Here is a 12170-nt window from a genome sequence, read left to right on the forward strand (position 1 = left end):
TCGAAATGCACACTTTAACCCACCCCCGTACCTGAGGGTGGGTTAGTGGGTTTTAAGTGCTTGGGCTTAATGTCGATCCCTCCCCGGTCGTTCGGCCGTTAGCGACATTCGGCACATGTGAAGAAGCCCACTTCTTTCATGCTCCCCGCAAAAATGAGCCTCGGGCGTTTGACTGGATTGGAACATGACGTCGATCATATCTCATCTTGGACCCTTTCCCAACAACAGGGCTGTTTTAGCGCGTTGACTAGCGCTTGGGCTCAACATGGTTGCCTCATGTAGGTGTTCGGGCTCATTCGGGGGGTGATATCATGGTACAGGGGCATTCATAAGAAAAATCTGTTTCTTTTAGTTAATCAGGACAGGATTCTAGATGGCCAACGTATTTGGCCGTATAAAAATACGTTGGCCATATAAATATGATGTGCAGACGTTGCCCTGCATCTGCATCTGCATGGACTTTCCGAGTCATGTGGCCAATCGAAGCCCTTATTCCTAATTGGTCAATGAACATCCGAACGAGGTTTCTGGGTGTTTCAAGATTTTCCGTATGATTCATTATCTGATGCTCGGGGATGATCTATTCTTAATTTTTCTTGTAGATCTTCTCAGGGGCTCGGCTACGGTATAGACATAGACACAATCAAAGGTGCAGGGTTATATATCTGATCGTCTGGGGAATTTACATCCACTATCCTGATACATCTTATAGATTATATAGGAAAGACGTTCTATGAGGTTGAGCTTTCACGGTGTTCCGCACTTATGGCTAATCATTTCTATAGTTGTAGTTATAATACCGAGAACGGAGGAGGACATAGAAAGACAGGGTAGCGTTCCAATATAATGTCTCTAATACCCATCTTATCCTTGGAAGCCAATAAATCATACGAATAATCTAATATATGAAACCCTGAGGTCGCCGGCCGACTATCCTTATTGATTATATATCAATTTAATGGTCTGATACGTATAGATGATCAAACAATCGTGTCTCCAGGCCCATGAACAGTTTGAGGATGAGTCAATTCATATGAACAAGTCAGAGCACACTCACAAACGAGAAAGTGTATAAGAAATGTTGGGAAGATGACATCAGAAACCACGTACCCCTATAGATGCGTGTGAAAGCACATGAAATTTCCCGCTTCAAAGTATAAACCAGGCAGACAGATACCCAAGGACAAAAAACGGATAGAAGAAAAATATGCCTCGGTATTGAGATCTGCGCTATCTTGTGCTATGTCACATCAGTAATGGTATGTCCAAACACAAACCCCAACACGATTATCCCTGCTGCCTTTCTATGTGCTCTATACGGCAACATGACTCCCATCCACACATAACTGGTTAACCTTGACAGCCACGTTGTCAATCATCTTCTCATCGTCGTCTACTTTAGTCTCTTCGCTGCTGGACGCCGCTCTTTCAGCAGAGCCAGGGGTGTTAGCCTCTGACTCAACCGAAGCCTGTGTCTTCGGGACGGGAACGATTTCCCTCCGATTCGTTCCATCCACAGTGCCCAGCACCTGAAGGTGATCGCCGTTGAACAAAATAGGGCCCTTGAGGATGTCCTTTCGTGTTCGTCCTTCGGCGAGTGGCTGCTCGATTCCGCGGAGCAGTTCGCGGCTGGGCTCGTCCAGGTTGGGCATATCGCCCCAAGCCCAGTCCAGCTCGCCGCCGTATTGCTTGGGAATGCTGGATGGTTCCATGAAGGAGGTGAGAGTGGGTTCGACCTCTGCGGCGGAGAGAATGAAGATCTTCGAGGTGGTGCCTGGGTCGAACCAGCGCTTGATCCAGCCCCAGACGGTGGGGAAGAATGAGGGCGCTCCGATAATCTAACAGTGAGTTAGTTCCACGATCTCATCTTCAACGGCAAATATATCCGGACGGATTAGATAGGGGAACAACATACAAAGATTCGATCCAACGTCTCGGGGTAATGCGCCGTGGCCAAAACACTGGCATCCTGCATATGACTCTTCAGGTTCCAGAACTGCTTCAGGCCAACACCGCTGACATCCACGATATTGGTCGATGTGACAATAGGCGTCTCCGGGTTCGGACGTGGCAGCGCGGAAGCGAGCGGCATCACGAACCGGAGGAGGCTCTCATACAAAGCGAACAGGTTCAACAAGCGTGCAGGGACTGTGGATGATTTGTGGGTTTCGGGTGTACCGGTAGTCATGGTGGAGTTGTAAGCGGCGACAGCCTTGTTATCCAAGTGGCGGATCTGGAAGACGTAGATAGGAATTCCGCGGCGATCGCGACGGCCTGTCCATTGGGGATACTGTAGAGACGGTAGACGTCAGCAGGGAGATCCGTTTTCGTTCGCAATATATTATAGGACGAACCATCCGTCGAGCGGCCTCGTATGAGTCGACGCTGATATTCTCATATAGCTTCTCGATGGCATTGTCTTTGCGCCAGTCTTCGGTGTCCTTGAACTGAGCCCACGCGCCCTCGACGTCAAATCTGCGAGCTCGGAGGAATCGCCTGCACAAAGAAATCAGAGTCAGCACTCGATCATCTTATTCAATGCGTCCATTTCTAGCTGCGTTGGGGTCTAGCGGGGACGCGCCACATACAATAAAGTCGCATCATCGTGGCTGGCGGGCTTCGCCTCGACGCCATCTGCTTGTTCCACAGCAGGAGTGTAGTATTCCCGCTCGGCGCACAATTTCTTGAACTCCTGCAGCTTCTCCTCCTGCTCCGGAGTAAGGTGGTGCAAGTGTCCGGCGAGCCATGCGGTGCCCGAAGCTTGTGAGGCGGAAGCGGCGGGATCGTTCTTTGAGGCTGAATCGGTGCGCGCCAGGTCCTGTTCGGAGTCCTGCGGAGTCTTGTTGCCCCAAAACATGGTGAGCTTCTATCTCTTATGTTTTACTATTTTGAAGGAGAGATCGACCTTCTAAAGCAGATCTCGGAGGTGGCGGAGGGAAAGAGGCGGTGAAATAAAACTGACGGTGTTTTGTCCCGAGGTCGGGTGCTTCCTGGGGTTGACTATATTTTGTGATACATCGCGAATTCCTCTCTATCTCACAGTTTGGGTGGGGTTTAGCTCTCTTTGAGAATGTTGAATGTCCTGGGGTCAAAACATCTTTCATCTGCGAAGTACATCGCAGATCGACTCACCAAGCTAATCGGCAGGATTCCAACGTTAAACAAGGTAGCCAGCCCTGAAACTAGACCCTGAAACTAGACCTGCTAGTGTTTTGGAAGATAGCATGAAACAGAAATGCAATAAAATTCCGGCCTAAATTAAACCAAGCACCATATCTCAGTGTACACGGCACAGCCAAATGCTAATCATAGGGCCAATCCCAACCATATCTGTACAGATCGCCCTCATACAGCGCAAAATTCAAATAGATACAAGTTAGTCCTCGGTCAGATCACCATACTCCCACATACCGCGGCGCTCAGCCTTAGCCTCGTCCTCGAGCGCGCGCAGGTTGGAGAGGGTATCGACGGAGGCGCGCTCCCATGCCTTCAGCTTGCGGGGTACCATGGCCAGACCCTCGTGAATGATGTCAGCGTTAATGCTGTTATCCAAGCTCTTGGAAGCAGAGGGGTCGAGTAGAGTGACGTGCAGGGTGCCGTCCTGGTCGACGTGGTCAACGTTTGCGACGAGTTGGCGGTCGAAGGTCTGGTCGCCAACGAAGCCGACGGCGTCCTCGAGGTAATCTTCGGAGGTGGGGAACTGCAGGAGAGAGAGGACTGCATCAACGGCCTGGGGACGGAGGGTCTGACCGGAGAATTGGGGTTGGGTGAGAGGGCGGAGTGATGCCCATGGCAGAGTCTCGGAGTTACCGAAGTCGACGTAGACCACCTCAGCCTGCTCCTTCTCGCGGTCGTTGCGGCGCACCTTGGCGCGGTACCAGTCACCATCTTCGGTGAATTGGGCGGCAACCCAGTCGCCGGCCTTGGGAGGGCCGGGCAGCGGGGTGTCGTTGGCCTTGTTAATGTGGAACTTGCGGAAAGCGCTCATCAGCTCGGTGAGCGCGTTGGTACCGGTGCCGATCTGTTGCAGCTTGAGCTTTGCAGAGGCGGGGTCAATGTAGGTAACCATAACGTCGCGGTAGTCCTTGCGACGCTGTACGGGTGCGGCATCGCTCTCAGTGCCAGTTCCGGCGCCATTGACAGCCTCGGCTTCCTCAGCCTCAGCAGCCTCCTTGGCGGGGTCCCAGTCATGCCAGAGTCCCTTGCGGGCGTCCTTGGCCCGTTGTTCAGCAGCGAAATACTCGTTGGCGTGACCAGACTGCTCAGCCGAGTATGCATGGACGGTGGCGAGACCCTCCTCCAGCAGAACGGTCGTGAAGTTCTCCTTGTTGATGTAAAGGCTGCCGATGAACCCGCCAACCTTGTCAATGGTCTCAACGTCAATCTCAACGTCGCGCTGCATGCAACGGCGGTTGGCAAGGTCGTGGGCCTCCTGGCCGAAAGGCTCGCCGGCGTCGCTGGGTCCGCGGGAAGAGCGAGGGGCGCGGATACCGGAAAGAACGAGAGTCAATTTGGCGTTATCGCGGGGCAGTAGGACAGTGAAGCGAGAGCCAGACTTGACAAAGTCGACAACAGCCGGAACACGCTTTTGACGTTGCAAGATACCAAGCTCCAGCTTGGCCTTTTGTACGCTCTCTGAGTAGTCTACGACCTGCTTCGCCTTGGGAGCCTTGGAAGTCCACATTCCACGGCCCTCCTTCTGGGCATCAGCCTCAGCAGCGAGCAGCGCATCGTAGTCGGGAGAGCGGTCAGCGTCATCCATACGGTGACGAATGACAGAGGAGTAACCAGCCTCCACAAGAGCCACAGCAACGTTGGTGTTGCCCTGCACAACAGTAGCGACTTCGCGCTCCTCGTAGCCCTCACTTGCAGGCTTCTTGCCGTTCACAGTGACCATGACATGCTTGGCGATAACCCGCTTGCGGAGGTACTCCTTCGCCTCAGCAGCAAAGGGAGCCTGTTTGGGGTCGGAAGGCTTTGGCTGACGGATACTAGCGAGACTGATCTTCTTCTCCTGTCCAGCCTTGTTGCGGATGAAGAGGGTATCCGCATTCAAAACACGAGTGACAACGTAGTCCACAGCCGCGGCACCAGCAGTTGTGGGTCCCGTGTGGCTAACCCACAATCCCTTGCGGTCAGCCTTCGCTGTAAGTTCCGCCTGGCGGAGGAGAGCCATGTCCGGACCCAGAAGCGTCGAGTGATGATCCTGGCAACGGGCGAGACCAGCCTCAAGAAGGAATCGAGAGATATTTCCGTTGGGGTGAAGCAGAGTGGCAACAATCTGTCCCTGCGGCGTAACACCAAGCAGAGAAACCTTGACCTTACGCTGCAACAATCTTTCCTCAACAAACTGTTGCGCCTCATCACCAAATGGCTCGGCCGCGGTCTCTTTGCCCTCAGCAGTCGTGCGCTTAGCAGATGGTGCCCGGATACCAGCAATGGCAATGACAGTCTGAATGTGCTCCTGTGGCTGGAGAAGCAAACGCAGCACAACACGGTCACCGTTCAGGACCTTCTCGATAATACCCTCCAACTGGTGGCCCAAGTTACGCTTGACCAGATCCCGAGCGCCAGTCAACTCGTAGGTAGTATCGATCTGGCCATCATTGCCGCCGGCCCATGTTCCCTTTCCTTCATCCTGGGCAAGGGCTTCCAATGCCCGTAGGCGTTCCAGGAGTCCAACAGTCTCCTCAGATTCATCTCCGCGCTTGCCTGCTTCTTCACGGACTCTTGTCCAGCCCTCCTGCACACTGATATCGGGCAATGAGGCGTCAAAACCGGGCAGCTTGATGGTGCCATAGTCACGCTTGGCACCAGTGGGGATGGTGTATATAACGTGGAACTGGACGACTTTGCCGACAAGGAGCTCACGGAGGAATTCGCGGGATTGGAAGGCGTATGCCTAGAATTAGGTTCTTTAAATTAGCCTTGTCTCTTTTTCTCTCTTTTCCTTCAGTCATCCTTGTTTTACCGACTGCTGTCCGTAGCTCAAGTGACCAGAAAGACCAATTGGACATGACAGAAAGGAACAATCTGGTCTTCCAATGGTGCAATCAACGGGCAATCAATCTCAACAATGCACCCACCTCGTCACCCTCTCTCCTTAATCTCGGAGCAGAGACATAAGCCAAACTCAGGACACGTTCTTGTGAAGGGTTGGTGACATTCGACAGCACCACCGTGTCACCGGACAGGACGGACTTGACACGGGCTTCGAAAGGCATACTGAATGAAACAGTCTCCACTACCACATGCACAATTGCAATGAGATTGAAGACAGAACCAGAATAAAATAAACACAAGGAGGAGAAAAAGAAGTTGAGAGCAAGGGGAATGTCCTGAGGGGAAACGTGGCCGGTGTTTAGACTTGTGGGGGAAAGCGGTCAGGCGATCCGAGCTTCTAGTTGTACGGGAAGTCTACGAAGCATCGAAGCTATACAATCGATGACAGATCTCCAAATATACTCATGTCAAATTGGCATTCATTCATGTATCCTAGACGGAGTATCCTGTACTTTTCCTCCACCAATTACGGCAGAGATATCAAAATCCAGGTTTCAAAAAAGGGATAGAGCTGCACATTTATGCGGCAATACCGATGACACCTATAACATTTCATTAGCATTCATCTCCATTTACATCACATCACGCCTTAATGAACTTACCGCAAGCAGGGCGGGGACCAGCGTTACCGGTCTTCTTGGACTCCTCGTTACCACCCTTGCCAAGGTCATCAGTACCGGCGTGGACGACCAGAGTGCGCTAAGCAGATAGGTTAGCAATCTGTTTCGGTAATTCGAGTACCAGTGATAAACTCACGCCCAGAACGGACTCGGCACCAATCAGCTTGATAAGCTGATCCTGCGTGGAGCCGTTGGAGTTACCCTCGGCATCGGTCTTGAAGTTGCCAAGGTCACCAACGTGACGCTCGGAGTCAGTGGGAGCACCGTGGGTCTTGCCGAAGGGGTTGACTAAAAGCGATCAGAACTCGAGCCTTCATCTTCATCTTCGGCTCATTCTGAATCACATACAGTGGGGACCAGCGGAGGTGCAGCCGTTGGTGTTGTCACCGAACTGGTGAACGTGGAAAGCACGCTCAGCGTTGGCGTCGTGGCCGGTAATGTTCCAGGAGATGGTGGTGGGGGGCACTCTCGTTAGCCTGCTCGAAGGTAACGGTGCCGGCGACCTTAGCGTCACCACGGAGGACAGCAACTGCAAGGAAAGGAAAGGGGTCAACAAATTGTTCTAGAAAGCTTATCGAAGGCTGCCCGGCATGCCGGCCTTTGGATCTCCAGGGCCTCTGGAGTCTGGTCTCAGCCTCAGCAACGGCTGGTGCCGCACTGGCCCAGGAAGAATGCCAGGCTTCAGCAAATGAGCAGCGATGATCCCCTGCTTTGTCCCAGGGGCATTGCCAGATTTCCAGACAGCAGTGGAGAGCTAGGGGGGGAGGATGCAAGCCGATAGGCTCGGATTTGGGATCTGGATCACAAGGTGCTCAAATCTGCTCACACCCAAGGTCCCCTTGCCACAGATCGTGGGGAACTTGGAGGCTGAGGGCCTTATGTATGGCCCAGATAGAACCAATAATGGAAATTACTTACCAGCCTTAACCATTTTGATTATCTTAAAATGTTTTAGATTGAAGATTGAAGAAGATGGGTATTTTGAAGGAAGAGGAGTGGAAGTGGGCGGATGAAGATAATAAGGCGGATGATGTTGACGTGACTCTACACTTGTATCATAGAGGTACCTGGTACATGTATTGCAGTATTAAAATGGCTGTGCTCAGCAGTACTTGGTACTTAATACCATAACAAAACATCCCCCACCTTCCCAAGTGGGCAGAGAGAGGGGGAATGACATAATTATTAATCAGATCGTGAACCCGTGAACACTTCAATTTTCAATTGCATACCTCTTCCTCGTAAACAATTGCCACATCACTGCTGCTATATGCTCCAACCACTATATGTATGTACTTCTTGTGCTGGATCGTCTCTACTCTGTGGAGCAGTATTATGTAGTTTGTATTACCGTTGCACAGCTGTCTGACATCCAAAGCTCTAAACCGTCCTATCAGCAATTGACACCAGCTCGGGTAATATATAACCTTGCAGTGTATCAATTGCAATGTCCCGGCATGAAATGACACCATAGCTGGAAAACACTAGTGCGGGGGTTGTGAATAAGCCAACCCGGCCGGATTCCGCGGTTTACCCCTCATGTCTACATACTATGTACATATTAATTTTCTACAGGCTGGGAAATTAATAGCACTTGGGACAAATTCATCAATTCGTATCTACCGATTCCAGTTTTTGGGAGATCGCCAATTTACAATTAAACAATTAAAAGAAAGATCAGAACTCAATCTAAGCCTGGATCTTCTGGGCAAGAAGCTGCTTGAGGGTAACGGCATCAGCAGCGAACTTGGAGATACCCTCACGGAGCTTCTCAACACCCATGGCCTCCTCATTGAAGTCGAAGCGGAAGTCAGCCTCGTTGTTGAGGTACTCGCGCTTCTTGATCTCGAGGCTGGCAGCACCAGCGGGGTTGAGCTTCTGGGGCACGGCATCGGTGGAGTTGAAGAGGTCCTCCAGGAGGTTGGGGGAGATGGTCAGGTAGTCACAACCAGCCAGCTCAGTGATCTCGCCGACGTTACGGAAAGAGGCACCCATGACAATGGTGTTGTAGCCGAACTTCTTGTAGTAGTTGTAGATGTCCTGGACGGACTTGACACCGGGGTCCTCCTGAGGGGTGTAGTCGCGCTTGTGGGCAGCCTTGTACCAGTCAAGAATGCGACCAACGAAGGGAGAGATGAGGTAGGCACCGGCCTCGGCGGCGGCAATGGCCTGAACCAGAGAGAACATAAGGGTCAGGTTGCAGTTGATGCCGTGCTGGGTCTGGAGGATGTGAGCGGCCTTGATGCCCTCGTAGGTGGAGGCAATCTTGATCAGGACACGGTCCTTGGAGATACCGTTGTCGGCGTAAAGCTAGGTAGAAGGGTCAGCTTGGGATTCTCGCAAGTCAGTGCGGGTGCACTTGTAAACGTACCTTGATGATCTCAAGAGCCTTGTTGACGGAACCCTGAGTATCGAAGGACAGCTTGGCGTCAACCTCGGTGGAGACCTTGCCGGGAATGATCTTAAGAATCTCCTTTCCGAACTCAACGAGGAGACGGTCAAGGGTGGCCTCAACCTGCTCATCGAGGGTCTTTCCGTTCTGCTTGCCGTAGGCAACGGCAGTGTCGATGAGAGCGGCATACTCGGGCTTCTTGGAAGCAGCGAGGATCAAAGAGGGGTTGGTGGTGGCATCCTGGGGCTTGTACTTGCCAATAGCTGTGGTTTATGTTAGCTGGCCATCCAATGCTGAGACCGATGTCATGTCAATCTGGAATACATACTGGCAAAGTCACCTAGAAGTTTAGTGTTAGCGTGTTTTTTTCAATGAGTAGCAGATGAGGTTGATAGCTTACCAGAGTCGCAAACGACGGTGGTGCCGGAAGCCTTAAGCTGTTCGAGAGAAGAAGACATTTTTTATGTATTGAAAGTGAGATGGAGAAAGGATGAAGAAGAGAGAAGAAGGGTGGCGGACGAGGTGTTTAAGAAGGAGGGGTGGTGTCATGGACCCGAACCAGAGCAATTGGCAGGTACTTACATTTAGTAGGGAATTACCATAATAAATGGAAGTATCTGGCCTGTGTCCCGTTTCCCAGGTGGGATGGTGGGGCAAATGACGCTGCACGATGAAATCAGAAAGCTGTGCCCTTCGCAGGTACAACTTCTCTTCTTGTTTTTGGTTTTTGCCATTGCGTCTTAGGTTCTTTATTCTTCTGTTTCAATCTTTGTGGTCTTTCTATTATACATCAATTTCAATATAACATCATATCTACTCTGCTTGAGCTGCTTGAGCAGTTGTGCTACAATCCCAAATCCGGCGCAGAGTGCTCCGTCTTCCCCCCTCAACCGGAGGATGGTAGACCGGACAACGGCCCACTACTGCAGCGGTCTTCGCAATGTTCACCGGGGGCCCGGCTAAATATCAACGGCTACTTTGTCGTTATGGAGAAATATGGTTTCCGAAGACCTTGGCTCGGGACTGCAATAATTTCCAAATGGATGTTGCCTGAAAAGGAAATCGCAAACGCCACTGCGTATGTATACATGTACATAGTCTACAGTAACATGCTTTTACAAACCCCGGTACATACGTACATATTCGTCTGTATATATCATTTCCCCTGGGGCTACAGAATGTCTTGTTGGAGCGAGGGCTTTCTCTACAATGTCTTCCGTATCATTCCACCAACATCCTTCAGTTAGTGCGATTGCCAATGTCCTCGCGCGGCATCGTGCTTTAGTCCATGGGCTCGACCGCCGGGTGGCCACTAGTCATACTTATTTGTTCGTTGACACAAGACCCGAGGATTTTCATGGTCGACCCAGGGTTATGCGTTGCACACAACTGTAGCTGGTAGTCCACCCCCAGAAGTATCTTTTGAGGGGAATTCATTGGATTCTACTGCCAGAACGGCAACAGGTAAGAGGCGCATAGTACAATCGAAAAAGGAACGGATTGAGTGCTAGAAATTGTCTAGCGAATATGCTTTTTGGCTATGAACATGATATCAAGGACAAATGGAGGGTGTTTGAATAACACCAAGGAAATTAGCGGCGCTGGATGCAGTTCCATTCATACTACCATCATGTTAGTTTCGTCAATGGAACACGAATCGGTGTAAAACTCACCACTCGGCCGGCCTCATCCCCCGTATAGACCACGTGGGGAAGAGCCAAAATACAACTGATACCGGCACTGATATTGGCACCATTGTCGCGACTGTTGTCGGTATGATGCAACTGTCGGATCAACTCCAGCTCAAAGCGGTCACCGCGAATAGTCTTGCTCCAGATATTGACCACACCACGAGTATGACCTGTCAATACCAATTCACGCTCCAGCCATTCATTCTGCACACCCTCGTAGAAGACGCAGGACAAAACGCGATCGTCGCCCGACTCGCAGATTGGTTGGTCAACCAACAATACGCCATTGAGGGTATATAATGTCAAGCGATTACCGCGACAAACCATAATGTCTCCGGACACATCGTTGATTCGAGCACACTGATTTGTCAGCAAAGGATAGCAGATAGTAGGAAAAAGGGAAACATACATCGACCGCACCGTCGCCGGGAAGGAGTCGCACGAAAGATCGTCGATTGAGATCCCATAGCATAACCTGTCCGTCATTGGAGGCAGACAACAAAGTACTGAAGGAGCGCGAAACGGCGAGGGTAGCCACTGGGGCTCGGTGGCCAAAGAGCGACCCAATGGGCTGCAAATCAACAGACTTTGAGGTTGCAGTGACCGTCCATAACGAGATAGTACAGTCCGTACCGCAGGTGACCAGCGTGCGTGAATCCGCAAAGCTGGCATGAGACAATTGGCCAACATGAAGGTGCTCAAAGTGGCCCAGCAGCTTGCGAGTATCGGCGGCGTAGAATCGAACACTGCCATCGAAGAATCCCCATTCCATGTAGTAATCGTAGGCTGGCGGCACGTTGAGCCTCAGGGCCGCGGTACACAGTAGACGGTCTTGTTTCATTGATAGAGTGACCACTCGTTCTTCAATGTCGAGAAGAGACAAAGGCATTTGTGTCAGGGATTCAGCAAGAGTATCCAACCGGGGTATGCGGTGCCGTTGGTCTTCCCTCTGCGCATGAGGTCGTTGGAAGATTTGGTGAGGAGTTTGCCCAAAGTTGTGAATAATGCCGATGGTGGCTAACCGTTCCATTGGGTCATCAATGGCATCCAAGTCTTTGGCACCTTTGTATGAGAGGTGGTGGAAGACATTGACAGACTCGACAGCTGCCTCGCCCTTTTGCTTACTACCAAAAACAAGATCAATCCAGCGATGGAGGTTCTCGGACACATAGGGACTCTCAAGTGCCTCCCGGTGCTTTGCAATGAAGATCTTGGGATCGCCTTTTGCCCAAGGTGGCAACTCAACCGAGTCGATGGCAGTGGTCATGTTTTGAAGAAGACCAAAGTCATAATGATTCGAGTTCACCAGGAATTCCGGAAGATAGAAGAACTCAGGGGTAAGTTCACGAACATCGGTCATGTTTCCTCGCGATGCTGATTCCCATGCCTTGCGGATTGAATAGA

General features: G+C 51.3%; 5 protein-coding genes across 5 annotated transcripts; all 5 read right to left on the reverse strand.

Moving 5' to 3' along the window:
• Positions 1-1313: 1313 nt before the first annotated feature.
• Positions 1314-2857, reverse strand: N7519_006821 (SEC14 family lipid-binding protein; the record flags this gene model as incomplete). The annotated part of the gene is made up of 4 exons (XM_057293597.1): positions 1314-1838; positions 1916-2290; positions 2355-2496; positions 2589-2857. The coding sequence occupies 4 exons, from the start codon at positions 2855-2857 to the stop codon at positions 1314-1316; spliced, it is 1311 nt and encodes a 436-aa protein (XP_057148408.1).
• Positions 2858-3376: 519 nt separating this feature from the next.
• N7519_006822 (putative transcription factor (Snd1/p100)) lies at positions 3377-6224 on the reverse strand (the record flags this gene model as incomplete). The annotated part of the gene is made up of 2 exons (XM_057293598.1): positions 3377-5902; positions 6087-6224. The coding sequence occupies 2 exons, from the start codon at positions 6222-6224 to the stop codon at positions 3377-3379; spliced, it is 2664 nt and encodes an 887-aa protein (XP_057148409.1).
• Positions 6225-6582: 358 nt separating this feature from the next.
• On the reverse strand, positions 6583-7614 carry sod1 (superoxide dismutase SOD1; the record flags this gene model as incomplete). Its single annotated transcript, XM_057293599.1, has 6 exons — positions 6583-6605; positions 6666-6762; positions 6820-6971; positions 7032-7074; positions 7175-7212; positions 7602-7614. 6 exons carry the CDS (start codon positions 7612-7614, stop codon positions 6583-6585), a joined length of 366 nt encoding a protein of 121 aa, XP_057148410.1.
• A 758-nt stretch (positions 7615-8372) lies between these two features.
• On the reverse strand, positions 8373-9533 carry N7519_006824 (sedoheptulose-7-phosphate:D-glyceraldehyde-3-phosphate transaldolase TAL1; the record flags this gene model as incomplete). The annotated part of the gene is made up of 4 exons (XM_057293600.1): positions 8373-8993; positions 9055-9338; positions 9404-9415; positions 9476-9533. The coding sequence occupies 4 exons, from the start codon at positions 9531-9533 to the stop codon at positions 8373-8375; spliced, it is 975 nt and encodes a 324-aa protein (XP_057148411.1).
• A 1134-nt stretch (positions 9534-10667) lies between these two features.
• On the reverse strand, positions 10668-12126 carry N7519_006825 (uncharacterized protein; the record flags this gene model as incomplete). The annotated part of the gene is made up of 3 exons (XM_057293601.1): positions 10668-10697; positions 10749-11126; positions 11176-12126. The coding sequence occupies 3 exons, from the start codon at positions 12124-12126 to the stop codon at positions 10668-10670; spliced, it is 1359 nt and encodes a 452-aa protein (XP_057148412.1).
• Between the last annotated feature and the right edge of the window lie 44 nt (positions 12127-12170).

The sequence above is a fragment of the Penicillium mononematosum genome (assembly GCF_028829835.1).
Source record: "Penicillium mononematosum strain IBT 11891 chromosome Unknown utg000003l:1.0-8172316.0:1.0-8177699.0, whole genome shotgun sequence".
Classification (NCBI taxonomy): domain Eukaryota; kingdom Fungi; phylum Ascomycota; class Eurotiomycetes; order Eurotiales; family Aspergillaceae; genus Penicillium; species Penicillium mononematosum.